The sequence below is a fragment of the Sus scrofa genome, chromosome 14, assembly GCF_054392235.1.
Source record: "Sus scrofa isolate SSC_HxYL_T2T_F1_AM1 chromosome 14, Sscrofa_HxYL_maternal_Yorkshire_Landrace_v2.0, whole genome shotgun sequence".
Taxonomy (NCBI): Eukaryota; Metazoa; Chordata; class Mammalia; order Artiodactyla; family Suidae; genus Sus; species Sus scrofa.
In genome coordinates, this window is record NC_139396.1 from 27,716,368 (window position 1) to 27,734,044 (window position 17,677).

Genomic DNA, 17,677 nt, shown 5'->3' on the forward strand with positions numbered 1-17,677 from the left:
ATGCTGCTGGTGCAGCCATAAAAAGACCAAAAATAAAAAAATAAACGAAACAACCTGATTTCTACTAATAAGCTGAACTGCCAGGAACAAACATAACTTCCTATGCCAAACTGATATTTACAAATTTAGAAATGGACTCTATTGTGCTCTGTTTATTTCATGGGAAAAAGTAATGTAAATTGAGCTTGCAAAGTCAACTTGATTTTTGGCTACCTAGTTAATAGAAAAAGCTACAGTAGTTGCATATACCCCAAGATGAATGCTTTCGTGATTTTTATTTTTCTTTTGGCAAGAGTGTTCTCAGCATAAAAGCTGTATTCTGCAAAGAGCATCAACATTTCTGCTCTTTCAGGCTTCCAAGGGAAAATGTAGCTAATAGCAGTAGAGCTTAATTTTTTTATTCTTCTAGAAAACCCATTCTTGCTCTTTATTTCAGGGTAATGAAACTTCTAGATATGACACTTGTGGGGAGAAACTTCTATGACCCTATACGTGTTATGGTACTACAGCAACACAGGTTGGTGGTGTTTTCCTCTTCCTCACTTGTGAATGTTCCGGAAAGAAATTTATCATTGTAATCACCATATTTAGGACAGAAATTTTAGCACTATTTATGTTAGTGAGTGTAATTTATGAATTATCTTCCATTATTTAGTTTTTAGTAAGATCACAATGGTGTTGATTTAATTTAATTTAATTTGTTTCTTATTAGGGAGGGGCAGTAACTGTATTGCTTCAAATGTGGGCATGGGACTATCTGTGGTTGCTTCAGATGGGGACATGGGAATATCTGTGGTTCTTTTAGGACCCCAGGGTAAAGCCCACCTGTCTCTTCAGATTGCAGATCTGGCCAGGCTATGCAGCTAGCATCCGAAGGACAGATGGAGGCCTTTTCCTGCTAGCCGATGTCTCCCACAAGGTCATTCGGAATGATTCTGTGCTGGACATCATGTGAGTGAATGGTGGGATCTACCTTGAACAAGCTAACAATTTTTTTAAGAATTTCAGTAATAGCAGGTAATAAATACAGATTAGCCATTGTTCTGTTTGGGTTTTAAATTGTAGAATAGATTGAGAATGCTGAATATATGTTCTCTATTCCGTGAGTCCTACAAAGATAGGCCTCTGAATGGAGACCTCTGCGCTTAGACCTCTCCTCACACGGTTTGCATTGCAGTCAGGTGAGCTAAACAGTAAATAATAAACATGATAAGTAAATTGTATAGTATCGGTGATTTGGTTCAGGAGTTCTGTGGTGGCTCAGCAGATTAAGGATCCAGTGTTTTCACTGCTATGATTTGATTGCTGATGTGGCTTGGGTTCAGTCCCTGACCTGGGAACTTCTGTATGCTGTGGGCATAACCAAAGAAATCAAAAAAAGATTTGGTTTAGGAGTTCCTGTTGTGGCTCAGTGGAAATGAATCCAACTAGGAACCATGAGGTTGCGGGTTTGATCCGTGGCCTCCCTCAGTGGGTTAAGGATCTGATGTTGCTGTCAGCTGTGGTGTAGGTCGCAGACGAGGCTCGGATCCTGCATTGTTGTGGCTGTGGTGTATGCCAGCAACTGTAGCTCTGATTTGACCCCCAGCCTGGGAACCTCCATATGACATGGATGCGGCCCTAAAAAGCAAAAAAAAAAAAAAAAAAAAAAAAGATTTGGTTTATATACACACACCTTGAATTTTTGTTTAAATGTATTAATATACTAAATATTTATTCTAGTAAATATAGATGTGTGTAATTTGTAGTGGCTACATGAAATCCTATCTTATGCATAAATCTGTGTGCTTATATGATTTTTTATTTTAGGCTGTGTACTTAGAAGTGGAATTACTTAATGAAAAGGCCAAACAGGGAGCTCCATCATGGCCCAGCAGTTATCAAACCTGACTATCCATGAGGTTGCAGGTACAATCCCTGGCCTCACTCAGTGGCTTAAGGATTTGGCATTGCCGTGAGCTGTGGTGTAGGTTGCAGACACGGCTCAGGTCCCATGTTGCTCTGGTCATGGTGTAGGCTGGCAGCTGTAGCTCCAATTTGACCCCTAGCCTAGGAACCTCCCTATGCCATGGATGTGGCCCTAAAAAGACAAAAAAAAAGGGAGTTCCCTTTGTGGATCAGTGGAAACGAATCTGACTAGCCTCCATGAGGACGTGGGTTCGATCTCTGCCCTCGTCAGTGGATTAAGATTAAGAATCTGGTGTTGCTGTGAGCTGTGGTATAGGTCACAGACGTGGTGCAGATCCCACATTGCTGTGGCAGTGGTATAGGCCAGCAACTGCAGTTCCCATTCGACCTCTAGCCTGGGAACTTCTATATGCCACGGCCCTTAAAAAGGACAAACAAAAAATATTTCAGTTTTCACTGTTGGTGAAACATAAGGCTGTGGCCAGGGAGTGACACAATGTGACTGAGTTATGAAAGGATCCCTCTTATTACTGTGCAGAGAACAGACTTGGTGAGAAAGGAGTAGAACTGGAGAGACCAGCCAGGAGGCCTTTGTAGTGATCCAGTAGAGAAATGGGGGTGGCAACAGTGGAGGTGGGAATGGTTGGGTTCTGGATCTATGCTGAAAGTAGTGTTCAGTTGATTTCCTGACTGGATGTGGGGTTGAGAAGGAGAGAGGTTGAGGATGACTTGGACTTTTTTGAGTGAATTTGTAATTGAGTAAATAAATTGAGTGAATTTATTCTGTCTGTCCTAGACTGTCTCTCTTTGATGACTAGGACCATGTCTCTTTCTCTCATATGATACATCCAAGACCTAGTTTATGCCTAGCTTTGTAATGGGTGTTTAAGACTGTTTATTAAGGAGTTCCCGTCGTGGCGCAGTGGAAGCGAATCCGACTAGGAACCATGAGATTGTGGGTTCGATCCCTGGCCTTGCTCAGTGGGTTAAGGATCCGGCGTTGCCATGAGCTGTGGTGTAGGTCGCAGGCATGGCTTGGATCTGGCATTGCTGTGGCTGTGGTGTAGGCCAGTGGCTACAGCTCCGATTGGACCTGTTGCCTGGGAACCTCCATATGCTTCAGGTGCAGACCTAAAAATACTAAAGACGAAAAACCAAAAAGAATGTTTATTAAATAAGAATAGATTCTTCAGGGAGTTCCCTGGTGGCTCAGCCAGTTAAGGAGCTCGTGTTGTCACTGCTGTGGCACTGGTTTGATCCCTGGTGCAGGAACTTCTGCATGCTCTGGGCACAGCCAAAAAATTAGATATCTTTAGATTCACTCTTTCTTTCTTTATGGTTTCTGTCTTTTTCTGTTTAGAAAGGTCTACTTGTTTTATCTTTATTTCCAACGTTTCAAACTATCCCGACTTTATCTTGGTATGATTTTGGGATCATCATGATTGTTTTTGTACTGTTAAAAATTTTATTGAAAAACACTAAATCAATTATTTAGATTTAAATCACTATTGTATGTTAAAGTACTTGGTTTTATTTCTGAATATTTCATTTTGAACCATTGGTTAAAACCAATGTGATGCAGGAATTCCCACCGTGGTGCAGCAGGTTAAGAATTTAGGGTTGTCTGCAGTGGCACAGGTTTAATCCTGGCCTAGCACAGTGGGTTAAGAATCCAGCATTGCCCCAGCTGTAGCATAAATTGCAGTTGCAGCTCGGATTAGATCCCAGGCCCAGGAACTTCCATCTGCCTCAGGTGCAGCCAAAAAAGAAAAACCAATTTGATACTGTTTTAATTATTGCAATTTATGGAGTTCCCGTCATGGCACAGTGGTTAATGAGGAAGGATATCTGACTAGGAACCATGAGGTTTTGGGTTTGATCCCTGGCCTCACTCAGTGGGTTAAGGATCCAGCGTTGCTAGGAGCTGTGGTATAGGTCACAGAAGCAGCTCGGATCCTGCGTTACTGTGACTCTGGCATAGGCCGGCTACTACAGCTCCAATTAGACTCCTAGCCTGGGAACCTCTGTATGCTGTGGGTGCAGCTCTAGAAAAGACCAAAAAAAAAAAAAAAAATTATTGCAGTTTTATTCGTTTTTAATATTTGTCGAGAAATTGTTTTTAGGTTTTTTTTTTTTTTTTTTTTTTTGCTTTTTTTTAGGGTTACACCTGTGTTATATGGACTGGACGTTCCGAGGCTAGGGGTTGAATTGGAGCTGCAGCTGCTGGTCACAGCTACAGCTACAGCAATGTGGGATCTGAGCCGTGATTGTGACCTACATCACAGCTCACAACAATGCCAGATCCTTAACCCACTGAGCGAGGCCAGGGATCAAACCCACATCCTCATGGATACTAGTCAGATTTGTTTCCACTGCACCACAACAGGAACTCCTAGAATTTTTATACTGAATTTCACCTACTTATTCTTTCATGTGAAACTTTTTGCCTTTTCTAGGGCCACTCCCATAGCATATGGAGGTTCCCAGGCTAGAGGTTCGATTGGAGCTGTAACCACCGACAGCAATGCTAAATCTGAGTCGTGTCTGCGACCTACACCACATGGCACTGCCGGATCCTTAACCCACTGAGCAAGGCCAGGGATGGAACCTGCCTCCTCATGGCTGCTAGTCGGATTCATTAACCACTCAGCCACAACGGGAATTCTGAAACTTTAAATAATTTAATTAAAACAAAGCAAATAATCAGTTGGCATTTTGTTGGCACTGGGGAGAGTGTTAAGTGAGGCTTCTGTTCTTTATGTTTTTTTTTTAATTAAAAAAATTGTTTTGGAGTTCCCATTGTGGTGCATCGAAAATGAATCTGACTAGGAACCATGAGGTTGCGGGTTCAATCCCTGGCCTTGCTCAGTGGGTTAAGGATCTGGTATTGCCGTGAGCTGTGGTGTAGGCCGAAGACACAGCTCAGATCCCACGTTGCTGTGGCATAGGCCAGCAGCTGTAGCTCTGATTGGACGCCTAGCCTGGGAACCTCGATGTGCCTCAAGTGTGGCCCTAAAAAGCAAAAAAGAAAAGAAAAATTTTGTCTTTTTACAGCCACACCTGTGGCATATGGTATGTTCACTTTTTTATGGCCACACCTGTGGCATATGGTAAGTTCACAGACTAGGGGTCAAATCAGAGCTGAAGCTGCCAGCCTAGGCCACAGCCACAGCAACGTGGGATGCAAGCTGTATCTGACCTATAGTGCAGCTTGGAGCAAGGCCAGATCCTTAACCTACTGAGCGAAGCCAGGGATCAAACCTGCATCTTCGTGGATACTTGTCGGGTTCTTAACTACTGAGCCAAAACGGGAACTCTGAGGTTTCTATTAAATGGCATGTGTTTTTATTTATTAGATTTTATTTATTTTTATTTTTGTCTTTTTAGGGCAGCATCCGTGGCCTATGGAGGTTCCCAGGCTAGAGGTCGAATCCGAGCTACAGCTGCTGACTTGTGCCACAGCCACAGCAACGTGAGGTCCGAGCTGAGTCTGCAACCTACATCACAGCTCACAGCAATGCTGGATGCTTAACCCACTGAGCAAGGCCAGGGATTGAATCTGTGTCCTCATGGATCCTAGTCAGATTCGTTTCTGCTGAGCCACGGTGGGAACTCCTGAAATTTATTTTCATTGAAGTTCCACTTTTATTAAAGTTGTAGTCATATTATGACTACACAAAAGCTATATATAGATTAGCTGTGTGGTATGTACTGTGATTATTTTTGTTTTTTGCCCAGTTGCTTATCTTAGATATAAAAGTTATCTTTTTTTTTTTTTTTGGTATATACAGTTTAATGAGTTTGGACATATGAACATACCTGTGATGTCATCAAAACATGTAAGAGAAAATAGATATATATACATCAACCGAGGTGTTTTGGTTTTTTTTTGTAATTTGATTTTTATTTTTTTTTACAGAATAAAATACATATATTTAAACACAATTACATTCACACAGATAATTATATCATGGATCTGAAGAAACAGATTAAGTGATTCCTTCTGGAGAAGTGGAATAGAAAATATGCTGAGACAAATAGGAAGTTTATTCTATACTTTATTCCATTTCATATGGCTTTCACCTTTACTATTTAGTATTATCTATTACATTTCAATTTTTCTTTAAAAATTAGCATTATATTAAAATTGTGTATATTATGCGACTAAAATTTATAAAGAAGAAAGCCTTATATACCATTAAATGTTTTATATAGCATAATAAAAAGAATAACTTAACTGGTAAGAATAATGAAAATAATACACCCTCTGAAAATAAGTAAAATATAAAACGCATAAATTGGTTAAAAAACAGTGTAACTATAAAAATACGTCCTCACAATTTGTTACATCTTATTGATTCTTCAATATAGGCATTACACCGTTCTAGGTGATGTGATAAACAAGACATTATAGACCTTACATTGTACCATGGAGAGAAATGGTTATTAATAATACAATTGTAGAACTGTATTATTGAATTGTACAGTTGCATTATTTAATTATAATTATCATAAATTCTTTGATGGAGAGGAAATCAAAATCAGATCTAAGAAGACTACAACATTCCAAGAATGATGTCAAATGACCCCCTTCGTGGTGGATTATGCACTTATTTACTATGAGATATATTTCTTCTCCAGAGATTCCTTGTTTGTGTCTCAATTGTAGATGTTTGGTTTGCAGGTATTCTCAAGTTTTGGTATGAGTCTATATGTATATGAGATTGTTTTAAGTTGTTGTTCTCTTCATTGCAAGTTCATCTCCAGTGTCCTGCATTTGTACCCACCTCTTCTCCTGATTTCTGATTTTGGTGGTATAACTGTGCATGGATGATTTCATATCTTTACTGTATATATATGCCTTGACCGGTGAACCTTGTCATTTGTGGTATTTTTGTTTCCTGTTGATGTCTTTTCTTTTCTGCCTAGAGAAGTTCCTTTAGTATTTGTTGTAAGGCTTGTTTAGTGTTGCTGAATTCTCTCCACTTTTGCTTTATCTGTGAAGGTTTTGCTTTCTCTTTCAAATCTGAATGAGAGCCTTGCTGGGTAGAGTCATCTTGGTTGGAGGTTTTTTCCTTTCATCAGGTTAAGTCTATCATGCCCCTCCCTTCTGGCCTGCAGAGTTTCTGCTGAAAAACCTGCCGATAAACTTATCAGGCCAGATTTTCCCAAAATGGCCACCTCCAGAGAAAGGCAGCTGCTGAATATTCCCGAGAGCTTTGCCTTCAATGTCCCTCCCTCACAACAAGCCACATTCACCCCTGTTTTCCCAGGATGTCCTCCAAGAACTGTGGAAAGGTTTGACCCAAATTCCTTTGGAGACCTCGATGTGCCCTGGGACCCAGTGCTTGTGAAAGTCTGTGTGCGCCTTTTAAGAATGGGGTCTCCATTTCCCCCAGTCCTGTGGAGCTCCTGCACACAAGCCCCACTGGCCTTCAATGCCAGATGCTCCAGGGGTGTTTTCTTCCAGTGCCAGATCCCTGCACATGAGGGTTTGATGTGGGGCTCAGAACTCTCACTTCTGTAGGTGAGTCTCTCTGAACCAGTTAGTTTCCAGTCTGTGGGGATTCCCACCCGGGAGGTATGGGGTTGTTTATATCACGAAATCAACCCTCCTACGTCTTGATGTGTCTTCTTCTTTTTCTGCTGGAGTAGGGTATCTTTTTTAAGGTTTCCAGTCCATTTGGGTGGAAATTGCTCAGTCTTTAGATGTGAATTTTGTTGTTTTTAGGAGAGAAGTTGAGTTCCAGTCCTTCTATTCCGCCATCTTAATCCTTTTCTCATAAAAATTATCTTTTAAAAAATGTTGTGTATGTTATTCTATATGTATTTCCCATTAATTCACTTTCAGATTCATACCCACTTGTGTAATCTCACTATACACTCAGACCCTAGGTATTTTGTCAATTTCACCTTCCCTCCCCACCAACCCCTCTCCCTCCGAAAAATCTTATTTATCGAATTATTTAAATCAAGTTAGATCGAGCTTTGAGCTCCTGTTCTCCAAGATAGTAAGGAGCCCTAGGTCAGGTATCACCCCATTATGTCACACACATGGACATATGTTCTAGTCCAACTGCAGGGGGCCCAGCACTCTCGTTGGAGAATATGACTGTGGCTGTCAGGTGTGGAGCTCTGTACTTCTTATCCTCCCTCACAGCTTTGTAGCTATTACACACTTGGTTGGCTTACTTCTTAAAGGGTCATGAAATAACTGTTTGCCAAATAAAGTTAGATTTCATATGTTGCTGTTAACTTCTCAATAAGGGTTTTAGCAGCCCATTCCCACAGAATTCTATATCATCTGAATCTCTGTGAACACCTGCTGGAGTGGAGTGGTTTGTGGAGTGGTTGCTGTCAGGCAGGCTGACAGTTATTGTCTGGGGTTCCCCTGCACTGTGCAGGGGATTCCACTTCCCTCTACCACAAGTCTCCTATAGCTCCATCCCAAACTTCTTCTGTGGTTTACTTTCTTGTTTTGGTGTAGAATAATATCTTCTAGTATTTTCGAGAGGAAGAGTCCTTGCAGGAAGTGTTTCTGAGACCTTACAAGTTTGAAATGTCTTTATCTTAGTTTGATTGGGCATCAAATTCAAGGTTTGAGAAAATGCTCCCTCAGAATTTGAAAATCATATTTACATTATCTTTTTTTTTTTTTTTTTTGCTTTTCTTAGGGCCGCACCCACAGCATATGGACATTCCCTGGCTAGGGATCTAATTGGAGCTACAGCTGCCGGCCTACACCACAGCCCAGCCACGCCAGATCTGAGCTGAATCTGAGACCTACACCACAGCTCACAGCAACTCTGGATCCTTAACCCACTGAGCAAGGCCAGGGATCGAACCCACATCCTCATGGATGCTAGTCAGGTTCGTTAACCACTAAGCCACCATGGGAACTCATGAATACCTTATTTCTAAATTTTTCCACTTTTTCATTCTGTGAGTAAACAGCTACCTCCTACACCATCATTATGTCTTTTTTACTTCATTTGTACCTTTTAGGCAGGCCCAGATCTTGCTTTTAATATTGCTTCATCCTTTTTTTTTTCATGTTTTATTTTCAGCTTTGATCTGTTAAATTCTATAGAAGTACTATACTTTTAAAAAATTTATGGAAAAAAATCATAAAATAAATTAAAAAGTAAAAAATTTTATGGCTTAGTAGTATATTTTTGTATTGGTAAGACAAATCTTTCTTTTTTTTTTTGTCTTTTCTATGGCCCCACCTGCAGCACATGGTGATTCCCAGGCTAGGGGTCCAGTTGGAGCTGTAGCTGCTGGCCTACGCTAGAGCCACAGTAATGCCAGATCTGAGCCGCGTCTGCGACCCACACCACGGCTCACAGCAACGTTGGCCAGATCCTTAACCCACTGAGCAAGGCCAGGGATCGAACCCACAACCTCATGGTTTCTAGTCGGATTCGTTAACCACTGAGCCATGATGGGAACTCCAAGACAAATCCTTCTTCCTTGCCTTTATCGCCACTATCTTTGTCTTTGCTTTAACTACTTTTCCCATTTATTTTCCAAGATTAATTTCAGAATATTTTTTTTGAGTTCCCCAAAAAATGTCACTGAAGTTTTGCTCCATTTTGTTTTTGCTTTCAGATTTGCTGTTGAGAAAATCTAAAGTTATTCAGATTTCTTTTTTTTAAATTAAATTTATTTTTGTTGAGGTATAGTTGATTTACATTATTAGTTTCAGGTATACAGCAAAGCGATTCAAAATTTTTATAGATTATACTTCATTTAAAGTTACTATAAAATATTGGATATATTCCCTATGTTGTACAGTATATCTTTGTAGCTTACTTGTTTTATACAGAGTAGTTTGGACCTCTTTGTCCCATACCCCTATCTTGCTCCTCCCCACTTCCCTCTACCCACTGGTAAGCACTGGTTCTTTGTATCTATGTGTTTGTTTCTTTTTTGCTGTATTCACTAGTTTTAAATTTTAGATTCCACATATAAGCAATAGCATATAGTATTTGTCTTTCTCTGATTTATTTCACTAAGCATAGTACTCTCCAGATCCATCCTTATTGTAGCAAATGGCAAAATTTCCTTCTTTTTTTATGGTTAAGTGGTAGTCCAGTGTGTTTGTGTATGTGTGTATCTCATTTCTTTATCCTTTCATCTGTTCATGGACACTTAGGCACTTAGGTACTTCCATATCTTGGCTATTGTAAATATTGCTGCCGTGAACTATGGAGTGCGTGTGTCTTTACAAATTGTTCTTTCTGTTAGATATATACCCAGGAGTGGAATTGCTGGATCATGTTTCGATTTTAGTTTTCTGAGGTACCTCAGTACTGTTTTCTTTAGAGGCTACACCAACTTACATTCTCACCAGCAGTGTGTAAATGTTCCCTTTTCTTCACATCCTTGCCAACACTTGTTATTTTTGGTCTTTTTGGTGATAGCCATTCCAGCAGGTGTGAGATGCTATCTCACTGTGGTTGTGATTTGCATTTCTCTGATCTCAGTGATGTTGAGCATCATTGCATGTGCCTATTAGCCATTTGCATGTCTTCTTTGGAAAAATATGTATCTATGTCTTCTGCCCATTTTTTAATTGGGTTGCTTGTTTTTGATATTGAGCTGTATGAGCTGTTTATATATTTTGGATATTAATCCCTTATCAGTCATATCATTTGCAAATATTTTCTCCTGTCTTTTGGTTTTGTCTGTGGTTTCCTTGGTTGTACAAAAGCTTTTAAGTTTAATTAGGTCTTATTTGTTTATTTTTGCTTTTGTTTCCTTGCTTTAGGAGACAGATCCAAAAAATATTGGTATGATTTATGTCAAAGACTGGTTTTTTTCTTCTAGGAATTTTATGGTTTATAGTCTTACATTTAGATCTTTAATTTATTCTGAGTTTATCTATTGTATATGTGTTGGAGAAGTGCTCTAATTTTATTTTTTTTGTGTGTAGCTGCCAGTTTTCCTTGAATCACTTTTTAATAAAACTGTCTTTTTCCCATTGTATATTTGTCCCTCCTTTGTTATAGATTGGCCATAAGTGCATGACTTTTCTAGGCTCTCTATTCTTTTTTCCTCCTTTTTGGCCATCCTGCGGCATATCGAGTTCCAGGGTCAGGGATCAGATCCGAGCTGCAGCTGCAATACATGCTACAGCTGTTATGCCAGATTCCTAACCCCACTGTGCTGGGCCAGGGGTCAAACCCATGCCACAGCAGTGACTAAGCTGCTGCGGGGACAGTGCCAAATCCTTAACTCATTGTACCACAAGGGAGCTCCTATATCATGTTGTGATAATTCTTGCCACAGCTCAGTTTTTCATTATTATTATATTTCTTATGCTGATCTGTGGTCAGTGATCTTTGATGTTATTATTGTAAAAATATTACAGCTTGCTGAAGGCTCAGATGGTGGTTATAATTTTTTGTGTTTATCATTTTTAACAATGAAGTGTTTTTGGTGGGTTTTTTTTTTTTTTTTTTTGTCTTTTTTAGGGCCACACACATGGCATATGGGAGTTCCCAGGCTAGGGGATGATTTGGAGCCATAGCTGCCAGCCTATGCCATAAACCACAGCATCCAAAATCTGAGCCACATCTTCGACCTCTGCCACAGCTTGCCACGCCAGATCCTTAACCCACTCAGCGAGGCTGGGTATCAAACCTGCATCCTCATGGATACTAGTTAGGTTCTTCACTGCTGAGCCATGATGGAAGCTCCCCCTTTACCCATTCTTTAATCAGGTTTTCTGGAGTTTTTTTGCTGTTGAGTTGCATGAGTTTATTATATATTTTGGATATTAACCATTTGTCAGATATGTGATTTGCAACCGTTTTCTTCCACTCTGTAGGTTATCTTTTCATTTTTTTGGTTTCCCTTGCTATGCCAAAGCTTTTTGGTTTGATGTAGTCCTACTTGTATAATTTTGCTTTTTTTGCCTTTGCTTTTGGTATCAATGGATGTCACTTGTGAGTTGAGATTATAAAAAGACTGTGGCCTCTGTCTTGGGTGCTTGCTCTGTTGCTGTCTCAGATCCATCATCCTAGGGAAACAGCCTACTAAAGTGAGCTTAGAATCAGATCCTCCTTCATTTGAGCCTTGAGATATCTGCAGCTTGGTTGACTCCTTGCTTGAGGCCTTGTGAAAGACCCTGAAACAGAGGCTTTCAACTAAGCTACACCCAAAATACTGATGAGAAGATGAGTACGTGTGATCTTTTTTAACAGCTTTATTAGGACACAATTCATACACCATATAATTCACCCATTTCAATTATGGCTTAATATTCTTCACATAGTTGTATATCTGTAAATTCAATCAATTTTAGAACATATTCACAGTCTTAAAAAAAAATCCTGCACCCTTTAGCCCTCACTTCCCAGTTCTGTAGGCAAACACTTAATATACTGTCTATAGATTGGCCTCTTCTGGAATTTACAAATAAATATAATCATATAATGTATGTGTGATAATCTTTCACTTGGCAGGTTTTCAGGGTTCATCCATGAAGTAGCATGCATCAGTACTTCATTGATTTTTTTTTTTTTCCCTGTCTTTTTAGGGCTGTACCTGTACATATGAAGGTTCCCTGGCTAGGGGTCAAATCGGAGCTATAACTACTGGCCTACACCAGCAGTGCTGTATCCTTAACCCACTGAGTAAGGCCAGGGATCAAACCTGCCTCCTTATGAATGCTAGACAGATTTGTTACCACTGGGCCATGATGGGAAGTCCAGTGTTGGGTTTTTTAAGAGATTAACAACGCTGACAAACCTTTAGCTAGACTACCTATGAAAAAAGGAGACTTAAATTGCTAAAATCAGGAATGAAAGAGAGGATGTGCTACTGGCCTCATAGAAATGAAAAGGATTATAAGAGAACACTTTAAACAACAGTATGCCAACAAATTATTCCCCTTAAGTGAAATGAATTAATTCCTATAAAGATACAAATTATAAAAACTGACTCAAAAATAAATAAAAAACCTGAATAGACCCCTAACAAGTAAAGATACTGAATTAGTAATTTATAAACTACAAAGAAAATCCCAACCCCAGATGGCTTTGCTGTTGAATTTCTACCATTCATTCAACAAAAATGATTATCAATCCTTCACAACTCTTCCAAAAAACAGAATAGGGAGGGAATATGTTCAATATCACCCAGATATCAAAACCAGACAAAGGCATCTCAAGAAAAGTACAAACCAATATTTTTTATGAATAGAAACACAAAAATTCTCATCAAAGTACAAGCAAACCTCCCCGTCATGGCACAGTGGAAACGAATCCAACTAGGAACCACGAGGTTGCCAGTTCAATCCTTGGCCTCGCTCAGTGGGTTAAGGATCCAGCATTGCTGTGAGCTGTGGTGTAGGTCACAGGCACAGCTCAGATCCCACGTGGCTGTGACTGTGGTATAGGCCAGCAGCTGTAGCTCTGATTCAACCCCTAGCCTGGGAACCTCTACATGCTGCAAGTGCAGCCCTAAAAAGCAAAAAACAAAAAAAAAAAACAAAAACAAAAGTAAAGCAAACCAGATCCAGCAACATAAGAAAATAATTATACAACAAGAGCAAGTGAGATTTACCCAGAAATGCAAGGTTGATTTAACATCCAAAAATCAATTTATAAATCAGATCATGCAGCACTATTTACAACAGCCAAGACATGTAAACCACCGAAATGACCAGACAGATGAACAGGTTAAGAAGATGTGGTATATATACAAAATAGCATGTTACTCAGCCATAGAAAAGAACAAAATAATGCCATATGCACCAACATGGATATAACTAGAAACTCTCATACTAAGTGAAGTAAGCCAGAAAGACAAATACCATATGACATCACTTATATTTGGAATCTAATATATGGCACAAATCAACCTATCTACAGAAAAGAAACTCATGGACTTGGAGAACAGACTTGTGGTTGTGGTTGCCAAGAGGGAGGGAGTAGAAGGGACTGGGAATTTGGGGTTAGTAGGTGCATAGTATTATATTTGGAGTGGATAAGCAATGAGGTCTTGCTTATAGCACAGGGAACTGTATCTAGTCACTTGCGATGAAACATGATCGAGAATAATGTGAGAAAAAGTATATGTGTGTGTATGACTGGGTTACTTTGCTGAACAGCAGAAATTGACAGAACATTGTAAATCAACTATAATAAAAATCTTTTAAAAAATCAGATCAGTTTTTTAATGTGACATCTTTATAGACTCAGGATTCAACAAAATCCAGTAGACTTTCATGATAAATAACACCCAACAAACTAAGAATAAAAGGATATTCCTCAGCTTGATAAACGGCACCTTCAGAAACCCATAACCAACATCATACTTAAAGATGAAAGACCAGAACAGGGAAAAGGATGTCTACTCTCACAACTTCTATTCAGCATTGAACCTAGAGGTTCTAGCAGCAAGAAGAAAAATAAAAAATACCCAGTTGAGGAGTTCCCGTCGTGGCACAGTGGTTAACGAATCCGACTAGGAACCGTGAGGTTGCGGGTTCGGTCCCTGCCCTTGCTCAGTGGGTTAACGATCCGGCGTTGCCGTGAGCTGTGGTGTAGGTCGCAGACGCGGCTCGGATCCTGCATTGCTATGGCTCTGGTGTAGACTGGCAGCTACAGCTCCGATTCGACCCCTAGCCTGGAAACTTCCATATGCCGCGGGAGCGGCCCAAAGAAATAGCAAAAAGACAAAAAAAAAAAAAAATACCCAGTTGAGGAGTTCCCGTTGGGGTGCAGTGCAGATGAACCTGACTAGGAACCATGAGATTGTGCGTTTGATCCCTGGCCTTGCTCAGTGGGTTAAGGATCTGGCATTGCTGTGAGCTGTGGTGTAGGTCGCACACATAGCTCGGATCCCACGTTGCTGTGGCATAGGCCGGCAGCTGTAGCTCTGATTTGACCCATAGCCTGGGAACCTCCATATGCCCTAGGTGCGGTCCTAAAAAGCAAAAAAACCCCACCCAATTGAAAAGTAGAAAAATCTCTTATTTTCAAATGATATGATCTCTTATACAGAAAATTGCAAGGTATCCATGACAAAACTATCAGAGCAAATGAGTTCAGAGATGTTGCAGGATATAAGACCAATACACAAAAATCAATTGTATTTCTATACCCTTGCAATGAACAATTCAAAAATGAAATTTTGAAATTCAATTTACAAAGTCATCAGAAAGTGTAAAATACTTAGGATAAATGTGAAACACATACTCTGAAACTACATTGTTGAATGGAATTAAAGAGGATTTAAGTAAATGGGAAAACTTGTGCTCATAGATCAGGAGACTTAAAATTGTTAAGGTAACTCTTCAAATTAAGCTGGAGATTCAGCACATTCCTATCAGGATTCCAGTTGACATACTGGTAGTTTGACAAGCTGATTCTAAAAATCAAAGTGAGGGAGCTCCCATCATGGCTCAGAGGAAATGAATCCAAAACCAGGAACCGTGAGGTTTCGGGTTTTATCCCTGGCCTCGCTCATTGGTTTGGGGATCTGGCGTTGCCATGATCTGTGGTGTAGGTCACAGATGTGGCTTGGATCTGGTGTTGCTTTGGCTGTGGCATAGTCTCTGATTGGACTATCCCTAGCCTGGGAACCTACCATATGCCAAGGGTGCGGCCCTAAAAAGAAAAAAAAAGTGAGTTGCAAGAAATCAAAAAGTAATCTTGAAAATAAAAAGAAAAAATTAAAAAAATCAAAAAAAAATTTAAAAAAAGAAATCAAAAAGCAATCTTGAAAAAGGAAAGGTTGTGGGAGTTCCTGTTGTGGCACAGCGGCAATGAATCTGACTGGTATCCATGAGGATATGGGTTCGATCCTTGGCCTTGCTCAGTGGGTCATTGATCCATTGTTGCTGCAAGATGTGGTGTAGGTCACAGATGGGGCTTGGATCCTGCATTGCTATGGCTGTGGCTGTGGGTGGTAGCTGTAGCTGATTTGACCCCTAGCCTGGGAACTTCCATATGCCATGGGTGCAGTTAAAAAAAAAAAAAAAAAAAAAAGACATATTTTCCAGTTTCAAAACAATACAGGGAGTTCTTGTTGTGGCTTAGTGATAACTAACCTGACTAGGATCCATGAGGATGTGGGTTCAACCCCTGGCCTCCCTCAGTGGCTGAAGGATCCTGTGTGGCCGTGACCTGTGGTGTAGGTTGTGGATGCAACTCGGATCTGGCATTGCTATGGCTGTGGCATAGGCTTGCAGCTGTAGCTCCAGTTCGACCCCTAGCCTGGGAACTTCCATATGCCTCTGGTGAGGCCTTAAAAAAAAACCACAAAGCTTACAGTAACAGTAATGAGACAATGTGACACTGGATAAAAGAGTCATGTAGACCAATGGAACAGAACTGAAAAGTCCACAGATAACCCTGTGTTGGACTGATTTTTTTTTTCTCTCCCTCTCTATGTGTTTTTGTTTTTGTTTTTTCATTCTTTTTGACCGCCCTGCGGCATATGGAGTTCTGGCTAGGGATCAGATCTCAGCCGCAGTTGTGACCTACACCGGCCAGGGATTGAACCTGCATCCCGGCAGTACAGAGACACCGCCAATCCTGTTGCGTCACAGCAAGAACAAAGTTTTTTTCTTTATTTTTTGAAGCGATTTTCAACAAGGGTGACGAGAACATTCAGCGAAGTTAAGAATAATCTTTTTGATAAATGTTTCTGAGATAACTGGATGTATCTACATGCAAAAGAATGAAGTTGTACCCATACTTCACATCACATACAAAAATTTATTCAAAATAGGGAGTTCCGGAGTTCCCGTTGTGGTGCAGTGGTTAACAAATCCAACTAGGAACCATGAGGTTGCGGGTTCGATCCCTGGCCTTGCTCAGTGGGTTAACGATCCGGCGTTGCTGTGAGCTGTGGTGTAGGTTGCAGACGCGGCTCGGATCACGAGTTGCTGTGGCTGTGGCGTAGGCCAGCGGCTACAGCTCCGATTCGACCCCTAGCCTGGGAACCTCCATATGCCGCAGAAGCAGCCAAAAGAAATAGCAAAAAATAAATAAATAAATAAATAAAATAAAATAGGGAGTTCCTTTGTACTGCAGTGGGTTAAGGATTCGGCATTGTCAGTCAGCAGCTCAGGAGTTGCTGTTGTGATACAGGTTCAATCCCTGCATCACAGGGACGTCCACATTCAGCGGGCACAGCCAAAGAAAAAAAACTTGTTCAAAATAGGTTAAAGACTTGAATGTAAGAGATAAAACTATAAAACTCCTAGGAGAAAACACAGGTGTAAATCTTTATGACTTCAAGTTTTGCAGTGATTTTTACATGATACTAGGAGCACAAGCAACAAAAGAAATAGATGAATTGGACTTCATCAAATTGAAAACTTTTGTGCTTCAAATGGTAATCAAGAAAGCGAAGAAAATCTACAGAATAGGAAAAAATTTCCAAATCATTTATCTTGATAGGAGACTTGTATCTTGAATGTATTAAAAATTCTACAACTCAATAATAAAAAGACAGGGAAGTTACTATTGTGGCTCAGCGGTAATGAGCCCGACTATTATCCATGAGTTTGTGAAGAACTCCCAGTACTTCAGTGATTTTTAATGGCTTGATAATAATTCGATCAAATGGTTATATCTTATTTTGTTTTATGCATTCATCAGTAGACGGACGTTTGGGTTGTTTTCACGTTTGGGGCTCTTACAAATAATCTTTTTTTTTTTTTTTGCCATTTCTTGGGCCGCTCCTGCGGCATATGGAGGATCCCAGGCTAGGGGTCAAATCGGAGCTGTAGCCACCGGCCTATGCC

The 17,677-nt window shown here is 40.2% G+C and overlaps 1 protein-coding gene across 5 annotated transcripts in view; it reads left to right on the forward strand.

Moving 5' to 3' along the window:
- PIWIL2 (piwi like RNA-mediated gene silencing 2) overlaps positions 1-17,677 on the forward strand; it is a 71,621-nt gene that overhangs the window by 10,609 nt on the left and 43,335 nt on the right. For all 5 annotated transcript variants that reach the window (XM_084992648.1, XM_084992649.1, XM_005657209.4 and 2 more), the window contains 2 exon segments: positions 437-517; positions 838-951. In XM_084992648.1, coding sequence (XP_084848774.1) covers positions 437-517; positions 838-951 — 195 coding nt within the window.